Source organism: Halichoeres trimaculatus, unplaced genomic scaffold (genome assembly GCF_033239565.1).
Source record: "Halichoeres trimaculatus isolate MK-OKI-2021-1 unplaced genomic scaffold, fHalTri1.1 fHalTri1_scaffold_17, whole genome shotgun sequence".
Taxonomy (NCBI): Eukaryota; Metazoa; Chordata; class Actinopteri; order Labriformes; family Labridae; genus Halichoeres; species Halichoeres trimaculatus.
Window position 1 is genome coordinate 18,214,234 of NW_027437195.1, and position 22,523 is coordinate 18,236,756.

Genomic DNA, 22,523 nt, shown 5'->3' on the forward strand with positions numbered 1-22,523 from the left:
TTTGCGTTCTCACTAGAATGTGATTAAAATCAACTCCTGTCCTACTGCGGCAGGTTTTTAAGTCCTGCAATAGATGCTCCATCACGAGCTACCTGCTGTCTCTTCAGGAGAGCTCCCACTGAGCATCACAGCCCCCTAACAACTGTCATTTATTGAAAGAGTGAGGAGGAAGAAAGGAGGCAGTGAGGAAGGGAGTGGGAGATGCTTCGTGATAAAGGTAGGGGAAAAAAAAAAAAAAAAACGAAAATGAGTTGGAGGAAGAGAATGAGAAAGAGGAAACCAGAGTAATAACTTTGGAGGGTGGCGATAAAAATAAAAGATGGATGGAAATGGAGCTTTGAAAACTGAGAATGCAGTAAGATAAGAGAAGATAGGAAAGTGGAAATAGAGTTTAAGAGAATGTGGAGGAAATGAAACTACATTCTTGGGTGTGGAAGTGATGTATTGAATGGTCAATGGTTGCCTGAAAAGGATGTTAAACGGGGAAAGCTCCCTCCAGGAGTACAGATAGGCCGAAGACAGTTTCATGACAGAGATCGATCTGAAAGGAGAGTGAGGTGTACCTCCAGCAGATGGTTGTCTAGGCCAGTAGTCAGCCTGCTCTGAGTAATGGCTGCATCAGCCATCAACCCGCCAACTAACTGAGCCTCACAGGACGAGAGCCCTACAGATGTTCGCCTTGTACAGCGTCGCCGACCAAGAGCACAGGCCAGATGAGCCGAGCATAAATTAAATTTGTTGATGCTGCATTAAGCATCCATTATTGCTCATAGATGGCAGTGACAGCCTCAGTCCATGCCCTAAAAGCGATGTTTTAACGCCCTCTTGTTCTCCTTTCCATGGCGACGCTATCAGCAGCTCTTTCAAGTAACAAATGAATGCTATCTTTTCAATTCAGAGGGTGTTTCAGTGGTGAATGTGACCCACCTCAGTGCATTGTAATGCAGTGGCAGGCTCAGTGATGGATACCTTCTCTGTGACCTGAAGCGGCCCAGCTCCCGCCTCGACGGCCCGAATGTGAATCTACTCTGAAGGGCCTGCTGCTCTCTCACCTCCTGCCGCACACTCCACAGGCACACAATCCATCCGAGCCAATTCCTATCCCGCAAACAGGGTCAAATGCGGTATCAAGAGTATCGGAAAGAAAGTTATTTCAATGACTCGTGCCTGCACGGTAAACGCCTGAAGGCTTGGTCTCAATACATCACAGACCCAAGGTAAAGAAAGGCTAAAAATACCCTCTCCTTCTCTCCTCTCCTTAAACAAAACGCCGAGGTTGGCAGAGTTGACTTATGAACATCTCTAGAGATATATTGCTCTGCTTAACAAGAAACTGTGTCGGGGTTAGCTCAGAGTCAGCGATCACACTTTAGCATATTCAGCTCTGTTTAGTTAGTGAGCAGAGCAGGCTTGGAGAGTATGCAGGTTATTTTGAAGAGTAATGCCAAAACCCTGGCTCCATCCCAACTTAGGAAAGCCAGTCAGCTTTAAGAAGAAAATCACAAGCGATGCTTTGATGCTCTCATGTCTAATGAAGTGGAAAAAAAATGCCTCACCACAATTGGAGGCATCAATCTATAAGCTATTAACCTGACAGGTTATTTGAAGGCTTTAATTTTTGGGCTTCATGCATCGTGATTTTATGACTTAATTTCAGGCTTTTAAGAGGCACTAGCGGTGTGGGTTGGATTAAGTGGGTGTACTGATGAGATTTTGTACAGGCGGGATTTTAAAAAAGCCTTGTTATCATGATTGTCTGAGCCATAGAAACAAAAGAAAAACGGTTTTACACAGAGCTGCATCAGACTCTTCCCATGCCTCTGTGCTTAAGCTGATTATTGTGGATCTGCGCCCTAACTGAAGCTTAATAGTCTTTTCTTAAACTATGAAATAACCTTTATAGTTATCATTTGCATCAAGAGAGATGTAAATTCAGCCAAACTGGTGCGTCAACACCTTTCAGTCTTTCAGCCGCCTTCGCCTCCAGTTTATAGAATCTTCCCAGGCACACGTCCCGCCCCCTGCTCGAAAAAATGAAATATTAAATGGCCTCCTTTGAACTGTCAGAATGTATTGTTTTCCTACACACGCTCCTTTTGTCATCTGCACGGCTTTTACTGCCTTCCTCAGCAGTAAACTGCTCAGCCAAGGTCGTCGCTATTATTCCCCGGCCTCGCATGTGCACTGGGACCAGAGGAGAGGCGCGCCGACAAAAGGAAGGTCATTCTCCCCTGGCGCTGATGGCCATGTTACATCTCCAGTATGAAGCTTCATGAGCATAACGACTGTCCAAAACAAAGTGGCACATTAAGCACGGCGATACACTCAATCGATTTGGGTGCTCGCTGTGTTCTGAGCGCCAATAGATTTTTGGCGAGCAATTGGCCTCACTGCTCCTTTGCATGTTCTGTTATCTGTCTGCTTGAGTGGGTGAATTCTCCCATCTTCACTTAGAATAGAATAGAATAGAATAGAATAGAATAGAATAGAATAAAATAGAATAGAATAGAATAGAACTTAATTGTCGTTGTAACAAGTACAACGGAATTGAAGGCACAGCAGCAATCAAAAAAACAAAAGTAAGAAGTGCAAAAAGGTCCATAAGAAAATAGATGATGACAGCTTGTCCATCATTCTCCAGTTCAGCCAGCCTCCAGGACTGAGCTTCTTCAGCAGTCTGTTCAGTCTCTGTCTCCTGGATCCTGTCTGTTCACAGCAGGTGAAGCTCTTCCAATGTGGCATTGGTGTCTGATGTTAGCTCCATTAGCTATGTCTGTGAATAGCATGATGCTACTCTGCCCTCTGGTATTCCCTCTGTTGCTGGGTTAGCACAGCTAGCTCGTACATCTTATTGGAGATAGATCGAACTTTTCCAATAACGATGGATGGAAGGACAGGTCGATGTCGTCACCTTGTGGGAAGACATCAGGCCTCACACCAGTTAGCACTGACATGCTACAGGCTGCTAACAGCTGAGTCCACATGTAAACAATGCAGCCATGGTTACATGTAGGATCTCCAGACAAACACAGGAGCAAAAATAGTAAAAATATCACTGAAGCCACAAAAAGTTTGGTGTCCATGACCAACAAATGAGCCATACAAAGTAATGATCCACTCCAAATACAAAGATTATGAAAAAGAGACAAAATAAAAACAAGAAACAGACAAAGAAGAGAGAGCTGCCAAAGCCAACAGGGCGGCGCCTGTTGGCTATGGCTCAATGACTTCATTGTCATCCACATTTCTCTTCCTGTGGTTTTATTTTTGGGAAGGTCATTTGCCAGTCAGGAAAGTCAATGAAATAATCAGGGTGTTTTGAAGATGCAAGGAGGCTCAAAGAGGAGCCTGACGCATGATTAACCTCTGCCTCAAAGTGTCGAGCTCTCACATTCCAGATCTGTCACAGCGGCAACTCGAGGTGAAAGCCTTTGATGGAAAATGTAGGTTAAATACACCGAGGAGCAGATCTTATTAGCAGCTCCCCACGAGAAGAGTAGTTATTTGATCTGCTCTCTTGTTGCATAACCAGGAGGAGTGGGTGAATGTGAGGGAGACTTGAATAATCCATGTTTGTTTCGAGAAAGCACATCCGTACTCACTGGATGTCTGCGACGCCCCAATCAGCTGTAATGAGATCCCAAATTCTCTTGGAAAGAAAGAATCCAACAAGCACTCCATGGGAAGTTTTCAGCTTTTATTCCAAGGAAAATAAAGTGGAGAAAACAAACTGTACAGTCTCCTGACACAAAAAGAGCTCTGCTGCAGGCTAAAGACATCATGCAGTAATTGGCGCAAACTTTGATGACTTGGAGGAGAAATGTGGTGTGAGCTTTTAGATTTAATCATTATACAGTTTCTGGCATTCCGTTTGTTCATTTTCATGTGACACTAGAAAACTTGTCTTTGCTCCAGGGAAGCTGATTTCATCAAACACATTGTGGTTTGAATCCTGCTTTTTATAATTTTTGAGATTGCCTTTTTATGGTTCAATTTTCTTTTTTATGTTGCTTTCTACTTCTGTCAAATATCTTAACTTTGGAAGTGAGTGCACTTCCAGAAAACCCTCAGAATAGCAAATCATCTGCTTTGTATTTCTAACCTCTGAAACATTCACATTTAGAAAAGATGATGATTGGTATCAGTTCGCATTCTTCAAAAGTGAAATAGACTTGCGCTCTTTTTTTATAATCAGTAAATCTGCTTATTCTTTTTATGTCTTTTTTGAAAATTGTGAACATCCTTACAAAAACCTTTTCTCAATTCAAAACTTACATAACAAAAAAGAAATTCTCTCAATGATGGAGCTGGAACCTCTGAACGACTGATACTGATCAGTTTGTGAATTCAGCTCTGATTTTTAGTTTTCTCTCATGAAAGGTTTTTTAAATCGTATGAGATCAGAAATTCTTTTTGTGAAAATTCCTTTAATTCATTCGTAAAAAATTGTGACAGGGACAATTAGGTAGTGATGGAATATAGCTTTTTTAACAGGAATGCTACAAATTGAGCTAACTGTTCTTTTGAAAGTGTTTATAAAGTCATTTTGACAAATCTGTCCCACAGTCTCCCACTTTACAATTATACCAATATACCTAGTGTCACTTAAATATGCTGTGAGGGGGATCAGTTAGCTGCAGCGCCACCTTTTGGCCCGGAGTCTCACATACACTGTCGTGAAGACGTCACTTTGTGGCGTGTATTTGTTTGAGATCGGATTGGAACAAATTCTCTATGTGCACGTCAACTTTTTACTAGATACTACGCGAAAAGGTAAAGTCGTAATCAACAGTTATGTAGCACTGTGGTTTTAAAAGGGACAACAAGCAAACATTGTCAGCTTATGTCATACTTTAATAGCTGGCTATTTGTAGCATTAATGGCAGCCCAGTGCTCCAGTGAATTGTGGTTATGTCCTGCCAGTCATCTACCAATCAGAGCTAACGTAACCTCACTCTTCATTTTATTGATAGACTCTCAAGTTTGAACAGACCACTGCAGAATTACTTCTGACTGTGTTAGAACGCACATTATTACAAACACTTTGGCACTTTTAGCCTTTAGCTTGGACTGAAGCACTTTCTCATTTAGCTTTCTTCTGTTTTTTTTGTCCTTTTTCTGTCTGTGAGGTAGGCTCCTTTGTCTACCATTACTACAAAATTGGCGTTGATAATGTCATTTTGAAGTGTGGATCACGATCAGGCATATATCTAGAAGTAAGTCTTTTTCAAAACCACTTAGAAACTCCTTACAGCCCTTTAAATAAGTGCACATACCGCATCAGTCCTTATGGATTCATTTTACTCATAAATTACAGCTGTTGTCGGTCTAGCTCTTGCATAAATGCCCATCAAACAGGACCTCTTACTTTACACTGTTCTTCTTTTGTGTATATTTATTACGTTAGTTACCAGCTCTACCGCTCTTATTTTCTTCAACCTCACAAAAGTGTTGTAACAGTTCTAGTCACGTATTAGCTGATGCTTTCATCACAGGAGATGCAATCACTGGAAGAGGCTAGGTGTGATATTACAGGGGGAAGTCAATCCCCAAACCCATTTGCACATAGAAATATTTTATGAATAATTAGCTGGACTGAAATTGCTGGTCGTATGAGCACCTGTACAGTACAACAGAGTGTAGATAAGGCAGCAAGATTGATACTGTTATTCATCCTTATAAGCCGATCTTACTGGAGCACACAACAGATACACACAGCTAGCATGTTGCTTTCACAAAATAGTTTTATTGGTAAAAAATAGAACTACTTGCACAAGCACATTGAGACAACTGTATCAGAACTTGTGAACTGTTTTATCATCACAAATATGCTCTGGCAAAGTAAGAAGTGCTAAAGCATCCACAAAAATAAGCTGCTATTATCAAAACCATAGATCACTGTCTTGACACAGTATATGCAGGAGAGCTGTAACTCTTGACACTTTTAGGACCTAGTCACTTTGCACTCTGGCCATTTATAAGCTAATGAAATTGCGTGCTGATGATCAAGCTGCACAGCCACAAAAAAGAGGAATTTCTAGCTTCTATTTTCCACCTGAATCCTATCAGACAGAAATTGTTCCCTTTTTCCAGAGTGCCAGTTGTGTTATGTATTTGCACTGGTCCAGGGAGCCTTGAATGCTCATCCTTTTGAAACAAACTGCTGTTAAAGTAACACGAGTAAAGGTGCTCTGCGTAGTCTTCTTATAAAGAAGATATGGTATGAATATGATATTGTATTTAATATTGAAACAATCAGAGGGAATCCCGATCCCTCAGTAAAAACAAACAAAGGTCAGATACTTGTGTACAGTTTTCACAGACTTACAGTGAACTAGAATTCCTGAATCAAATACATTTCTTCTTTTTATTTCATTTAGAAAACACCACTCTCGTGTCTTTCTACTGAGACGCTCATGCCCAGTGAAGTCTTGCTGTGCTTTGGGAAATGAGGAATAAAGAGGATTTAAAATAACCCTCGAAAGCTGCACTGGTCTGTACACAAGCATCTACTTGACTTGAGACTTAGTCTGGCAGAACAAATCACAAATCCATAAAACATTTGCTAATGTATAATTCATGTACAAACAACGCAATAAAAAAATAAAAAGAAAGAACTTCGCTTTGTATTAAAACGTGTCATCATGAGACAATTTGGCACATTCTCAAAACACATATAGTGTCAATATTAGTTGATGACATGGCACATTCTTTACTTTGTTTATTGCATTGGTTATGGTGCCTGGGCAGTGAGTTGTTGTCAGGAGGCCAGTTCCGTCTGTGCTGGGCAAGATGGCTAAGTCAGGGTGGGGTGAAAACCTGGCCCTAGAGGGCTGCCAGGACTGGCAGTGATGCCCACAGAGATGCCAGTGGCGTGCCAGCAGCAGCCTGCAGGTGGCGAGCTGGGCCTAGCCATCTGCTCTCCCTTAGGAAGCTGCATGTTTCAGAGAGAGACGGAGAGAACGTGCAGTTCTATACATCACTGCCAAGGCCTGTCTCAAACACAAAACAATATTCCTCCTATATCCTCTCCCGTGAAGAGAAGACACACTTTGGAACGTGACTGTGAAAGCGTGACTGTGCTGCTGATACATGAGTAGGTGGGAGTTTTAAATACAGTATGAGCATGTATGTGGGTGACCATGCTTTCACCATGCCTCAGCTTACTCGTCAATGATCACGTCCATGTGACACAAGCAGAAAAAACAGAGAATGACATGTAGAAAAAGAGGAATGGTTACATACTCCAAGGCCTGCAATTTAAGACACAGCGATGGTCTGCAGGTGCAGACTGGTAGCATATGCGCACTGCTGACGCACTTGGAAAACAAGTCACATATGGAGAATGACTCAAGCCTTTTTTAGCTGCCTGCCACCCAGCTACCCAGTGGACCATGACTCTCGAAGCTTCTCCTTTTCTGCTTCTTTTTTTTTTTCCTCTCTGCCACTGCACCATTAAACATCTGTTCATCCCTGTGAGTCTACTTGCATGGTGTAGACACCGTAGCAGTGGGCAGCAAAGAGGAGCATCTTCCACAACCTGCCACGCAGGATCATGTTAGAGGCTAATAAAGGGGATTAAAGAAAGTAGTGCAAGCAGAGGTTCTGATTAAAGCTTAAGGAGCCATGGCTGGAGAAAAAGAAGCCTCCCCCCTAAACAACTCCACATCACTGACTGACACACACACATACCCCCAGACAATAAAGATATTTGAATGCCAAATTCTGTTTCCATGGCAGTGTGGAGGAGGATGACAGGAGTAAAAGCACATGCAACACGCCGGCATGTCTGAGTGTTTACTGTGTACAAAAACACTCAAAAGCATGAGTGTGTGTGTGTGTGTGTGTGAAGGAGACTGAGGGGTTGCTGTAATGGGCAGATGAATTGAAATGAGGAGCTGCTACAGACACATAATTGGTTTGAAGGAAAGAGAAAGAAAACAGCAGATCAGACAGTCCACTGTACTGAAGCACTGAATATCTTTCTGTTTATTTCTCTCCATCTCTCACTTATTTCCACCTGCAGAGAGGGAGAAGCAGGCAACTGTTTATCTGCCTTTTCTGTCTGAAATCCAGCCCAGCAGCCCACATCTACTCCTCCTGACAGACCTCTTTGAACACTTACAGCAGGGTAATGTTACTACAGCTTTTCAGGCACAGGCATTTTGTGGCTATGTCTCAGTCTTCTACCAGGCATTCCTCTGTATTAATACACAGACAGGCTCCACACAGCATGCTTTAGAGGCAAAATATCAACATCATTCTAGTAGCTAACAAAAATATGACCATTTGTTTCGATCAATTCCACATAGCATTCTAGTGGATAAGTATACGAAAATCTACAATGGCTTGCTATGAAAAGGTTTCCACCTACTGCACTCAGGCGATATATTGCCTATTTTGTCAATTGGGAAGGGTTCCAAACGATTGTAAATAGCAGCTAAATGATTGCTTTTTTTACTCCTTTCAATTCCAACCTTTGGCGAGGGAAAAAAAAATCTACACGGAAGCCTTCCTCATTTGTTTAATCCATTCCCCGGGGAACTCTTTCTGTGATTTACTGATGAAGGATGTCTGCATTTGGTTAGCGGCTCCCTTCGATGCTGCAGCACCTTATCCTGGTTCCTTACACATTCACACTGTTTGTTCCAAGGCGCTGCTCAGGGAATACCTCCACTGCTTGTGCTTGCAAAACAGAAAAAGGTGGAGGAGCAAGATAGAGGAGAAGAGAAAATGAATTCAAAGTTGTTGCCCTCCTTTTTCATTTTGTTCTCCTCCTCCATCTGGAGTACAGCCTAGAGTGTACCATAAGCCGTGATGGTTTCCCCTCAGGCTCGTCTCCGTTCATCTGTAGCATACACAGTACTGTTTTATTACACATAGTCCTGCAGGCTGTAGCCAGTCTTATTGTCTAATGGGGAGAGGGAGCAGTACTGATGCTGGAGCTCCTGCTGCTGAAGCAGTTGTTGCTGTTGCTGCTGCTGGAGCAGCAATTTGTCAGGGGGAGGGAGCAGGACCAGATCCTGGGGGCCATGCCTCTTCCCTGAGCAGGACATACAGAATATGGACCCCCCAACAAAGAGGAATCCTGCCGAAACAAAGGCCACGTACACTGCTCCCCCAGGCTCAAACTTATTGCTCTCGGGCACGCTGGAGTCCAGAAAGTTGGTGATGACCTCGTTGGTAAACCAGGAAGCAGGCACCAGACACAGAAAGCCTGCTGCCACAAAGCAGGCGCCGCTGGCGATCGCAGCGTGCCGCTTGGAACGCCGTCCACCTCCCCAACGTGTGCACTTAAGTCCCAAGGATGCAAGGCAGAGACCCATGGCAGCCAGGACGCAGCAGAGCACCATAGTGGTGCGGGCAGTCTGCAAGTACGCAGGTAGAGAAAGCACTGAATACTTGAGTGTGCAGCTGAACATGCCAGTGCTGTACCATGTGCAGTCCATCCACAGACCCTGCATCTGAGAGATCGCTGTGATGATGTTGGAGCCCACATCTGCGCTGACCTTCCAGTTGGGCAGCAGAGTGGCCACCATGGCTCCCATGATGCCCAGCAGCGCTAGGACAAATCCAAATATCTGCATGCCTGTGGATGCCATGCTTCTTTTCAAGACAAAGCTGCCGCTGCCTCAGCCGTTGTCCTCGCCAGGCAGCATTCAGCCAGCGTCAGCCAGGCTCCTCGACCCCACTGCCCAGCCGCCTCTCTCCCCTCCCTTGGTGGCGTACCAGCTGCCAGTCAAATCTCCAGCTCCTCAGCTCCCTCGCTGTGGCTCCACTGTGCTGGAGGAGGGAGATGAAATGGAGAAATTGAACAGAGTGGGTCCTCTCACTCTCCTCCTTTCTTTCGCACCCTCATTCACTTTACACAAGCACATACTTTTCTGGCTGGAAACAAAGAGCAGCATGAAGCACGAGCGATAAGAGCTGGCTCTGGCTGATACAGTAAGTAAGCAAAACACTGGGGGTCGTTGTGCATGTATGCTTTTCTATGGGCTGCCTGCTCCTGTTCCTTACCGGAGCCCCATAGAGCTGTTACTGGAGAGGGAGAAATGAATTTGTGGTATTTGCAATGCTCAATTGCTATGTGGACTTAAAGCTGCAGTGCCCTTACCCCTTACATACTGTGTTTTTCATCAATTTCATTTCTATGCTGTTTAAATAATCCCTGTACTGACAGTTAACAGCAGTTAACAGTCACACATTTCTTTTTTCTAGGGTGAAATATCACTTAGTCTAATTTAGTTAGCTGTCAGGATTAAACTTTGTTAATGTACCTGCTCCTTTTATTGAAACTAAGTCCTGCTTCCTGGCGGCGCATTGTGGTCTCTCCTATCTGCAGAAATCTGTCGTCCCTTTCAATAACTGATCTTGAATCTTGATCTGATAGCTGTTCTTACGTGGTCCGAGCAGAGGGAGAAGGCGATGTTGAAATAATCCCTTACCCCGGCTGGTGCAGAGCTGGCGCTGACGCGTCACGTTGTTCGCAGTGGTTCCTGTAAACACACAGTCACACATTGAAAGACAGTCTGCTGCTGTTGAGGGGGCGAGCAGGAGAACACAGCCCGGACCGCAGACTCATTGAAGCCATCCATTTCCTTAGCAACAGCGTATCAAAGGACATCCCAGCGCCGTGGACCACACAGGCTTGGCCGGAGCCTGAGAGAAATAACCGTAGCGCTCGAGCTGTCTCCTTCTTTCCTTTCTCCCCCTCCCTCCCTCCTCCTCCCTCACTCTCTCCGTCGCTCCGTGCTCGCCGGTTTGTGTGTGTATGAGTGTGTGCTGGAGAAAAAGAGCCTCTGCCTCACAACAACAACTTAATATACGGTTAGACCTCACCGTGCTGCTCCAGACTGTAGGTCTATCAGCTGTCACTTTCATGACAACAACAGCGACGGACTTTGTCTCAACACGTTACCCAAATACCAAACTCAGGATTTATTGTCGTAATTCTTCTTATTATTATTTTTTTGTTCAGTTCCTGTCTCATTTAACATATAAAATCTGAATGTTACCTTCATAATAAAAATAATACCTAAAATAAAGTTTGTGGGCTAATGTAAACAAGCTAGCCTTTAATCTTTTGAAGCATCACCTGACTGGAGGAGGCTGACCAATAAGCTGTCTCACTGTTTTACTGTTACCTCCATTTCTATATATGCAGTTATTTCACACATTTAAACAAATGTGCTCAGAAATATAGTTCAACTAGAAAAGCATCTCCGCCAAGCATATTGTGATTGTTAGCCTACCAACACTTTAGTCTTACTTTAATGTTATACTCCCTTTCAGCAGACTGTCTGCTACAATTTGGTGTTAGTTGCAGGTTTGTACCATAATTTGTTTCCTGACAGTGTTGAAAATTATGATGACCCAGTACATATTTCATATCCTGGATCTTAGTATCCAGAATATTGCCAGGATCTGATAGTACTTTAACATCTGTCAGAAATTATGGTGACCTTGTCTTGTCTTGTATTGTTTTGCAAAGCAATCCGACCATTTATAGTGGAGTTATATACACATATGGTGAAAACAGCCCTATCTAACAATGATAAAGAGTCCTTTAAAAAAAGTCCTAGATCTAGACAGTGATCCAGATCACCTCCAAAATATAATCAGTTTTTCCTTATCCCATTTTGAACATTTCCTGAAAATTTCATCAAGATCTGTTCATTACTTTTAAGTACTGTTGTTCACAGACAGACACCTAAAAACATTACCTCTTTGGTGGAGGTAATTATCACAAAATACCCCAAGAAATTGTACATATAAGAAAAAAAGCCCATAAACAATTGTTTTACACATTTTTCAAAAGCAGAAAAGCTGGAAAGAAAATTATTGTCTCTTTAATTGTATTTCTCTTAGAGAAATCACATTAACGAAGTCAAACTAGAACGATATCTGTCTGTTGCTGTGAGAGTGACTTCAGTACTCTTTTCAAAACCTGTCTTGCAGTGTGTGTACCTCGTAAGCTACCACAAAGTGTTCTACATCCCATTAATAAATTTAGCTGTTCAGTAGTCACAGTGTTACCCTACTGTTCGTACAAGATAAGACAGAGCCTAGATGCAACGTGTTGATTAGATTTACAAAAAGCCCCACTACACAACTGGGAAGGTTAATCTAGTTAAGACAGAGGAACAGTCTGCTATCATTGTGACCAGATGAGCTCATCAGACCTGTAGTCTGCCAAAGCTTTGTTTGTGTTTTTGTTTGTTTATGTGTTGGTCCAGAGGCCAGAGGAGCATTTGCACCCCAGCAAGCCAAAACTGACCCTCCCTGGAGGACCATCTTCATTAGGCGTCAGTCAGCAGGAGCCCAAAACTCACAGCTGCTCCCCTGTCTTAGCCTGTCTTTCCTCTCCTCTCTGCAAAGGACGTACCACAGTAGTGGGAGTGGCTAGGGCGGCTACTGAATGACAAAGAGGACGAAATGATAAAGTGGAAATAATCAGTCAGGACTAATAGGGTTGATACCCTTGAAAAGGCAGATGTGTATCGCTGGTATTTTGCTGCATGGGCAAATTTACAAAAAGAGCCAGCTGTGGGAATTTTTTACATGTTCTCCTACCTACACTGAAATGACCAGGCACTGTCATCAGGGATTTGCAATTGGTTGGTAGAAATTGATTTGTCTAAATATTGATCTTTTTCTCTTATATGGCCCAGTGCTCTTTCCATTCAACATTGTTTTTCCCGTAAATCACCCCAAGAGACCCTTTTCTTAAAATGAGATCTGGCTTGAATGCTGGGATGGTGCACGCCACATTACCTGCGGTGTGATGTTGGTGTCGACCTTCAGCACTACATTCTCCGGGCTCCTTGTGGGATACCGCTGCAGCACGAAGAGAATGTTTTCAGCTTTCCACACTCACACACTGGAGTGTGCCGTGTGACCTGTCTCCTCGTAACCGATGAGATTGTAAGTGCTGATGCTGGTGTTGTTCTATGAGGAGAGAGATAAATAAATGAAAAGACTATAGGGGGAGGAAGAAGGATAAAAGGGGGGAAAGGATGGAAGGAGGGAAGAGCAAACCTTGGTTAAGATATTTCTAGTGAGTGCAGATGTGTGACTCTGTGATGTGTGAAAATATTGCGGACTATTATAAGCGTGGTCCCCTTTATTTTATCACCTCACAGCAGAGCTCTCAAGCCTTTCCGCAGCATAGCTCTGAGGCACAGCCGGACCAGCCACGCTCACTTCTGCCCACACCAAGGGCTTTTATCGTTCAATTTGCATTTTCCTCTTTTATGTCCTTCCTTGCGTAATTGGTTTTCTTGCTCATCATCCTACAGAAACGGTTTGTACGCTGTGGAGATGCAAGGTGTTGTGTGATAGCTGTGATGTTGCTGTTAGTAAATCTTGTTGTGGAGCAGACCAGTTTCAATAGATATTATGTGTAAACCTGTGTAGGACAAAACACTTGACATTTTGAAAAATGACCGTCACCAGCCTGATTAATGACTCTCTTTAGCTTACATCAGTGAGTCTGGTTCCCAAGTGGAATGACATTTATGACTTTTTAAGTATCTCATCAGAACTATTTTCCCATGTTGTCTTCTTTTGTTGTTTTTCCACTGGGCCAGTATGTTTCACATTTTTGGGCAAAGATCAGCTCTTGTATGACGAAAGCATCTCTCCACGGAGCTGTCCGTTTTTCCAGGGCTACACTCTTGACTGTTCTGTGTGCACGCCATGGGTGATTTCATGGGAAGTACGCTGGGCTGCCTGCACAGGAAGCCAAAGCCCTTCCTCCTGAAACCCCTCAAGCAACATCAGCCTCGTATATTCAGCAGCATTGACTGCTGCCTTCTCCTCTCTGAGAGGCTGTCGCTCTCCACTGATGTAATGGAGGGTGTCTTCCTAAAGTATTGTCATGATTAATGCAGCTCTTCTCTCCTGGTTGCAGGATCTCGGTGAGCTTTCTCTCTCTGTCTCTCGCATATTTCCTGGCTGTATCTAGTTTTCCTTCATGTCCCTGCGCTTTTTGTGAACCTGCCGTTATGTAAGCAGAGGTGTTGGTGGTTCAGGTAGCACGGTGGCTGATGCCCAAGGGTCCCTGCCATCTCATCTTGGATACGCTTTGAGGGACATGACAAATTATTGCTCACACGCCATTGGGGAAGAACTCACCTAGAAGAGACATCGAAAGTGGGATGAAGAAAAGGGAGCTGGAGAACCACAGGGCAAATCTAGAGTAATAGGGCTCCTTCCTGAGCCGTGGCAAGGTCACACCTCCGGCATATGGTCGCATAAAGGTTTTCTAATACAGATGAAAGGCTCTTGTTCTTGAGTGAGAAACAATCCAGAGACGTGACTGTGAGGTAATGATCTCTTGTATTTTGCCCTTTTCAGACATCCTACCAGGGGAATCAGACATATGAGATCATTTCACAGGAGCAAAGCTAGAGGTTATATGCACAAAGTATGCAAAGAAAGAATCAGGTTCAGAGTCAAGAGTGTGAAATTTTGTGTTGCTTGGGGATTTTTATAAACTGACCTGTAGATAATCTGATTTAGGCAACAAATTAGCAGCCATGATTCCCTTGTAGCAGCTCTGCTTCAATCCAAGAGATTACCATCTTAACATTTCCGTACTGTCATTCTCAGTATGATTTGTGCTGCCACTGCTGTAAATAAAAGATGGGGGGGGCTGAGTGAGGAGATTGACTCTATCTTGTCAGATAGGGTCAATAAGTCCGTCTGCTACTCAAGTTCAGGATCCCCGAGCTCATGCAAAGTGTTGTAAACGTCTCGAGGGGGAGGGCTGTGGGGTTCAGGCATGTTCATAGCACCTCAATGGAGGGCCCAGCTGACGGCGCGTGATTTAAGACGGAGTTTCCTTGCATGTTGAGGTTATCCGGGGGAGGATTAATGGCACGGGGCAGGATATATTCCAGCAGTGCTACCCAGTGAAGCTGTGTAGCAAGGCCATACATTAATCATAGCAGCAAAGTGACTTGGACAAGCTGATGGCTGAAATGCTGCTGCCTGTATAGTCCCAATATCGACTTTTCCCCCCTTGCTCCTCTCTTAAATCATGAAGTGTGGAATATAAATAGCCTAATTATTCCAGCAGAGAGTGAAATTAAAGACATTTCTTTTTACTGCGTCTACCCAACAGATGGTAGTCTGATCTTGCATCACTGAAATTCTGATGGAAGAATCTTTTGCAGTCTGGATAAAATTCAAAATGAAATCCTTGCATGTTGATGAGAAAGGTGAAGCAACGGCCTCATCATACAAATGTAAACTAAAAGATGCAATGGCTCTGTGCCCTTGACGACACCTTTCCTTTTTGTGTTTAAAATGCATCATTTCAACTAAAAGGGTTAGTATATTAATAATAGACTCTTCAAGAAGAAGCCATTACTGACACTTCAAATAAGCCACAGTCTTCATTCAATGTTCAACTGTGTTAAACAAGACAAATCTAAAAATTAAAAATTTACCATACACTTAGCAGCTGTATACGACATGCACTTACTCATGACATCCTTCTTTCTTCTTGCATGTCAGCCTGTCAAATACTGAGCTCAGGAGTGTGGAGATTTCTCTGCACTGTTACTGCATCTACAGCACTTCTACCCACTCTAACACCACTGCACCAGGAAGCTGAGCAACAGCCAGGCATCTCTGGACACAGGGCTTTGTAGATCTGATAGAGAAAGAGTGTTGCAGTTTACAGGTGCTTCCTGCTGCTCCCTCAGTTGTTCACGATAATGGGGGAATCTAAGATGCTCCTGGGAAATCGTTTGCGTGTCTTTGGACCACTTTTGTTTTCCTCCTCTAATTAACAACCGCAGTCCCGAGAAAGCAAAGAGCAGCTGTGAAACCCGGCAAGTCACACATTCCAGAAATAAAAGGATGCATGTGGAGCGCTACAGGGTATTTATTCTGATCTGAATTAGATTATTTTTTTAGATTACTTTGGTACATGCTTGTATTTAGTGGAGGCAGGGGAGCAGTTTTTAAGATATACTGTATAGTTTATGCAAACATGTGAAATCCTCCACATCTACTTAGACTACCTGTACATATGCAGTTAGACCCTCAGTGTAACACATGTTCAGCACATAATTAAAAACATTATTCAGGCTAAATTAGAAATAACACCTACTCCCACTGTCAGAAGTCACTTGAGCTGATTATACATTAATTTCCTTCTATGTTAAAGTCCTATCTTATAAAGTACGAGAATCTAAGAAGCACATAAGGGAAATAAAACGTATTATTATTAACATCCACACTTCAGATGTTCTTCCTCTGAGCCCCATTGTCAGTCTGCTCAGCCAGTCAGAGCACAGATTCTCTCAGCACTGTAAGACTATTACCAACTATGGGAGACAGACATGCCACTGCTCTGCTCGGCTGCCCACTGTCTGGCTGTGCCACTGGTCCACACACAGCAGAGTATCTCTCCACTTACTCTGCCGTGCCTCAAGCTATAACTTGCAGGACTGAACAGCATCCTGTGTGAAAAAACTTGAAAGTGACGGCTTTTTGTGTGCATCAAACGCACAGATGCAGAGATTCAGAAATAGTCTTTTAATGTATTTCAGTCTTTTTGATCCCATCATGGCTCTTGGTTGATGAAGACAGTAGATAATCCTTAATAACAAGTGAAAGCAATAGAATGAGAAGGGAATGTGTGGATGTATAAAGAGAGAGTGATCTGAGAGCAGGAGGAAGGCTCTGATGAGTCTGCCATGATTACTTTAACAGTGTGTCCTGTCAGCTTAGGGCTGACAGGGAGAAATAAGGAGACAGCAGCTTGTGAATAACCAAAGCTAAGGTTACAACAGCTACCAGTCCAGTCCTGTACTGTAGTTAAGTTGTTGCCTGTGCATGAGCAAGCTGAAGATGTGAGTATTAGATGAACTCATCCTAAAACCACAACTCGATTTGGTCACAAAACACATCACACTGAGTCTGCTTTATCACTGATCCCTTTGTGCTGCTATAGAAAGTGTGAAAACGCAGCTAACAAGCTAATAGGTTCACAATTGGTCCAGTTGGTCCACAATTACAGTACATGTTTGAAACACTAGACATTGAGTTTTTATGGTATGTATGTATTTAAACTTTAGTTAGGCTGATAGTTTTTGTTGCCCATTGACTTCAAATGTTAAGTCAACAATTCAAATAGTTGTCTAAAAGTAATGAAGCTCCCATGACAAACTTTCTGGTAAACTTTGGCCCATGAAGCTTCTCAGTCATTCAGGCTAAAATACTTACAATTTTGATCTAAAAAAAAAACAAAAAAAAAACAAAACAATCAGACTTGGTAAAATTCTTGTGTTCCTTTGTCTGATTTGATATCTACACCCCTCCCAGAAGTCATAGGCCCCGTTTCCACCAAGGAGTTCAGTTTGTGGTTTTTCCACTGACCAATCTCTGGACAGAACAGTACCATCCCACTTTTTGGCACACTTCTGTTGGGGTGCCAGACATACTGATCTGACCCTATCAGGTGGAGCTAGAAACACTGCAGTCCATTGATTGGTCTAAAGAATTGTCTTCTCATGGCACACAGCCCTCTCTGAAACAAAGCTTGGTTGTGCTTTATAACAAAAAGAGCCACATGGAAATCACAAAGAAGACAAATTGCTGAATGTCTCACATCTTTGCTCTTTTTTTTTCTTTGTTGCGTTTTTCTTCTTCATTGGATTTATTAGCAGGAAACACTGTAGTGCTGCGATAGAGTCGCACTATTTCACAACTGATGCAGCTATCAGCATCCAGCTTACACGCTGCCTACCAAGACGGGGGCACAGTTGGCTGTGGAAACATAAACAGAATCGGGCTTTACTGATCAAACCCATACCAAACTGGACTGATCCAAACTGGACTGCTTGGTGGAAAAGGGGCAAAAGACACCAAAACCTACAGCACAGGACTCGTCAGTCTTGCATCATGGTTCATATAACTGTGATTCATTACCAGCTGAAAACCCCTTACAGGAGCTTTCATTAAAAGTTAAAAATGCTTTGAATAGCAAATGTCCGGTTGATACACTTTTCTAAGTTGATGAACTATCAGTTGAAAAAGTTAGTTAAAAATAATCAATAAACAGTTGAACTGGATAAAAGGCTAGCATAGGCTAATAGTGATTCACAGTTAAGTTGAATCATGGGTTGGGCTTTAAATAACAAAAGAATGATGATTGATGATTCACAGACATTAACTGTGGCTAAAACTTCTGTTGATATGTTATCAAAAACTGCAGAGCTTTACAATTAGAGGCTTCTAGGAGGTGTAGTTTCAACATAACTTTCTTGAAGGTGTTTTCCTTGGTCAGAGAAAGCAGATGTTTATAAATCAAGGTACCAGATAGTGTAACTTCCCAAAAAGCAGAATATACCCATTTTTAAATCAGTATATATTCATGCTTTATTGGTTTTCTGCTCAGAGAAAAAGGTTGATCAGGACTGGAAAGGAGGCTGCAGTGAGTGAGGCTCTTAGGTAGAAGGAAACTCTGTTGTGATGCAGAGAGAGAAACAGACAGGATAGAGGCTCTATGGTCCATCGCACAGGTGTTACTGTGGCAACTGGAACTGGCTTGCCAGTCAGCCATGCTGCGTCATCTTTGTTTTCTTTTCTCTTTTATCCAAATGTGTGGACCCATCTATCTCTTCTTTAGGTATTTCTTTCTCTCTTTGTCCGGCTCTGTTGCTCACTTGCCATTCGTCAGTAGGCATTTATCTCCAGTTTATTTCTCCACCCTTTCCAATCTCCTTCCTCCTCACACCTGTCACTCTTTCTCCCACTCTTTCCCTCCCATTCCTATGGACACACACTCTCTGCAACATACTTTGAAGATCTATGTTAACCCCCTGCTTTTTGGATTCCTCTCTCTGCCTCTGTGTGTGTATGTGTGTGTGTGTTTAGGTGGATGTGGGAGTGGTTCATCTCACCCCTCTGGTTCAGCCTCAGATCCAGCAGCCTTTCAAACTGGTGGAGAAAGTCGTCAGGAATGTTTTCCAATTCCGGAGGAAGCACTGTCACAAAGGCATAGAGTAAGCAAGAATAACATAACGTGATGTGTCATGTAAAGCATGTACTCTCCTTTCTTTCTCTCTCTGGTTTTTACTTTTTAATCTCATCTCATCCTCATCTATCATGCTCTCCTTACATTTTTCATTCTCTGTTTTCTGACAGCCACATCTTCATTTCATCATTAATTACAGGGGTTTTTGATTAGCTTTTGTCTTGCACACTCACACACACACACGCGTGCACCACTCTACAACTTTCTGAAAATCAGAGCATCCTCAGAGCTCTGTTCAAAACCACTTGCAGCGTAGCCACACACCCACATATGCATGTGCTCGCAGCCCGTCACCCCCTGTGCTTGTTAGGAAAGGGTATGTAGGCCCAGATAACAAAAGAACACTGGCTGTGTGAAAGAGAGCAGCAATTATGAGTCATTGAGGTGGCATAGGAAGACGAGGCTGCACATTTTATGTAACTGCAGTGTGTTGGTGGCAGAGGCACCAAATTGATGGGGAGGCACCAGCGCTGAAGCGCCTAAAAAGCATCTGTACTGCAGAGAGGACAGAATTGGCTACTGCTTACAAACTCGTAGAGAAAGAGTGCTGGGGAACTTGTAAGGCAGGAGAATGTCCTGTTGAAAAAATGACTTATACTCTCCGTATTGAATTTTTTGAAATAGAGCGTTTCAGGTAAATGAATATGAGGAGGATAATTAATTTAAAGGAGCACTTTTTATGTCACAGGAGTTTGTCTGAATGTCCGTATCTACACCCTTGATTCTGAAGCATGGCAGTGGAAAAAATTAGCAATTCACGAGCGGTTCCAGCCCTTTGTGTAATTTCAATTAACTTCACGGATTTGAAACAATTGCTGAAGGATAATTTCTCTCTGTTTGAACTTTGCAATGCCATTAAAGTTGCATGATTATGAAGATATCAAAGCAACCTGTGCGTGTGTGTAGGAATCTGCCATTTCTTTACTTCCTCTCTTTTATTCTCCTTTTAGAAAGCTGTTCCCTGAGGCGTGTCGTCTCGAGCTGACACAAAGGATGATGCAGAAGGCAGATGTGGACCCCACTCTGCGCCCAACAGAACTCACCATACCTCAATTCAGAGCTCTGGCTGATGCCTACGCTCTTCTCTGCACCCAGGAGCCCGGTCTGCTCAGCTTTGAGTTCAGGGAGGAGCTGAGACTGAAGCACCTCGCAAAGCAAAAAAACGCAGCAGTGGACACATTTAGCAGCACGACAACTGGCACACCAGCAAGTCCACAACAGCCCTGCTGAAAAAAGAAAGTAAGGAAACCAAGAGTTTCTCACTAATGGCTCCTTTTAGCACGGGGAAACAACAGTCTGCTCTTAGCCGTGCCATTTCCACCTGGCACAAGCATGAATTTTTTAAATGTTGTTCCCTGCACTCAGTGAGGAAAAGGTGACTTGCTATATGTGAAATCACTGGGCTGAAGTAAGACCTGCAAGGCAAATAAAGGTCCTGAGTGTGTGGGACTGGCTCGAGGATCTTGTTCCACAATTGAAGTACGTGTGAATGAGGAAAGTAAAGAATGCACGCTAAGTCCCCACAGTAACGCTGATAAAAGTGGTTCTTATTTTCCAATCCTCCTTTAGATCCAACTTGCATAACATCTTATCCTGTGGGACCGGGAAGAAATGTCAGAATGTTTTCAGGGTGAAATAGAGAATGGGAACAACATGGCAGTCTGATATCCAGGCCATTTTTCCTTCCACTATGAACTATATTGCTGAGTCACTTGGGAGACACAGCCTAAAGGAGGAGACAAGTGATGGGAATTTGTAAGCTTCAGAAAAACCTTTCTTTTGTACAAGATAGAAGATACTAGCTCCTCCTAAACAACACAATAATCTAAATAATGAACGACTGACATTTGAGATGAATCCCTTTGAGTCCAACTTGTGACTTTTACGAACTGTTACTGAAGGCGCCAGTGTCCTGAGAACATTTCCAGATCTATTAAAGTGTGAGCCTTTTTACATGTTTGTCAAATAAATCTGATTGTGGTGTCATCTTTTTGTAGGGTTTCATGTTTAAGGTGTCATTACAAGTTTTAAATATCCCTCTTTAAAGCTAGAACAGATTATCACCAACAGAACATGGCCAGGCTGTTTCCTGCCAGTATGACAGATGGTCTGCAAGGGTTGACTTGCCAGAGAGAGAAAACACTCAGTTTCAGTGATCAGTGGGTGTTAATCTCCAACCACAATCAGGATACCATCAGATCCACACGAAAAATAGGTTTGCATGGTTGCTATACATGTTACGCTGTGAATGACTCTCAAGGCTCAGATATCCTAAAGAAATAAAGAAGTGGTTTTGTGATATGATGTGGTTTTATTTTGGTGGGTTGTTCAGTATGCCTGACATTACACACAACAGAGAGATCATTAACACCTGTGCAGCTACAGAGATAAACCATCATGCTGAGGAGATGTGTATGAACTCTGAAAACTTTAAGGTGTTATCCACACCTAGATGTTAGCACTAAAAGAGACACGTTGGGTACTCCCATTCAAGGTTGAGTTATAACAATCCCTCAGTCGAGTCCCAGAGGTTTGGGTAAGTTAAAACATCAGAGGAGCCTTGTTTTAGTCTTCTTCTTTTTACAGGAGCTATTACTTATTGTTTTCAAGGTGACTTTAAAATGATACTTCAGGGATATAAAAAGGAGTGCAGCCTGTTGTTTAAAGTGTGTTTCAAAATTCATCACTTTCTGTAAAATGGGCTGTGTGCGTAGGTGTTCATGATGGAACAAAGGATTGCCCAAGTCATGCCGATCAAACAAAGTTCATGTACAATTGGTAAACAAATATACACATTTACAGTTTGTTATTTTAAATCTTGCAGAGGAAATATTTGTAAACAATATGGATATGGCTTGATGTAAAATTGGGTTGCAAAATTCCAGGAATTTACAAAGTTAAAAACTTTCCATGAGAAATTGATGGGAATTTGGGGGATATATTAACTTCTTTAACCTGGTTATATACATCTGTAGATATCAAATATTTTGGTTTATTATACGTGGACATGCATGAAAACATGTCTCATACAATATTTTTAAATGACATTACAAGTGAATTTTAAAGATTTTTTCTGGAATTCTCCCCTAGTCTGTCATGAGCATGTGCATAAATATTTTTTATAAGCACACACACATGCAAATATGCCTGCTACTACTTTAAGAATTAAACTCATCAGCTTTTAGAAGTGTGGAACTTTTAATAGTTTAAGTTGAAGCTAGACCATACCATTAATTATATTTTTCTCAGTACTATCATCAAAACTTACCTTGACATGACATCCAGACTTCATATCCAGGATGTAGCCTCAATGGAAATGCTGTAGGCCAGTGAAGCAGTGATTGGTGATGATCATATTGTTTGCACGTGATTCATGGTGCAAAGCTGAATTTGCATTGAGTCATGTTGTTTTTAGCCAAGATCATTGAAAACTTTATTTAAGTTGATCACAAAAAAATAAAAAATAAAA

General features: G+C 42.6%; 2 protein-coding genes across 5 annotated transcripts in view; one reads left to right on the forward strand and one right to left on the reverse strand.

Annotated features, from left to right (window-relative positions):
• Nucleotides 1–22,011, forward strand: part of tfb1m (transcription factor B1, mitochondrial) — a 31,269-nt gene extending 9,258 nt beyond the window's left edge. Inside the window, exons 7-8 of the mRNA XM_074691502.1 lie at nt 18,895–19,022; nt 20,005–22,011. Of these exons, the coding sequence (XP_074547603.1) occupies nt 18,895–19,022; nt 20,005–20,284 (408 nt within the window). The 3' untranslated portion in view covers nt 20,285–22,011. The remainder of the gene's footprint in view (nt 1–18,894; nt 19,023–20,004) is intronic.
• Nucleotides 7,392–10,766, reverse strand: LOC141806190 (claudin-20). 4 transcript variants are annotated; one of them, XM_074691507.1, is made up of 2 exons: nt 10,446–10,766; nt 7,392–9,778 (listed from the first exon to the last, which is right to left on the reverse strand). In XM_074691507.1, the coding sequence occupies exon 2, from the start codon at nt 9,600–9,602 to the stop codon at nt 8,874–8,876; it is 729 nt and encodes a 242-aa protein (XP_074547608.1). In that variant the 5' UTR covers nt 9,603–9,778; nt 10,446–10,766; the 3' UTR covers nt 7,392–8,873. The 4 variants fall into 4 exon arrangements, with proteins under 4 accessions (XP_074547608.1, XP_074547605.1, XP_074547607.1 ...); XM_074691504.1 differs by having other exon boundaries at nt 7,392–9,783; XM_074691506.1 differs by having other exon boundaries at nt 7,392–9,783; nt 10,401–10,766.
• Nucleotides 22,012–22,523: the final 512 nt, after the last annotated feature.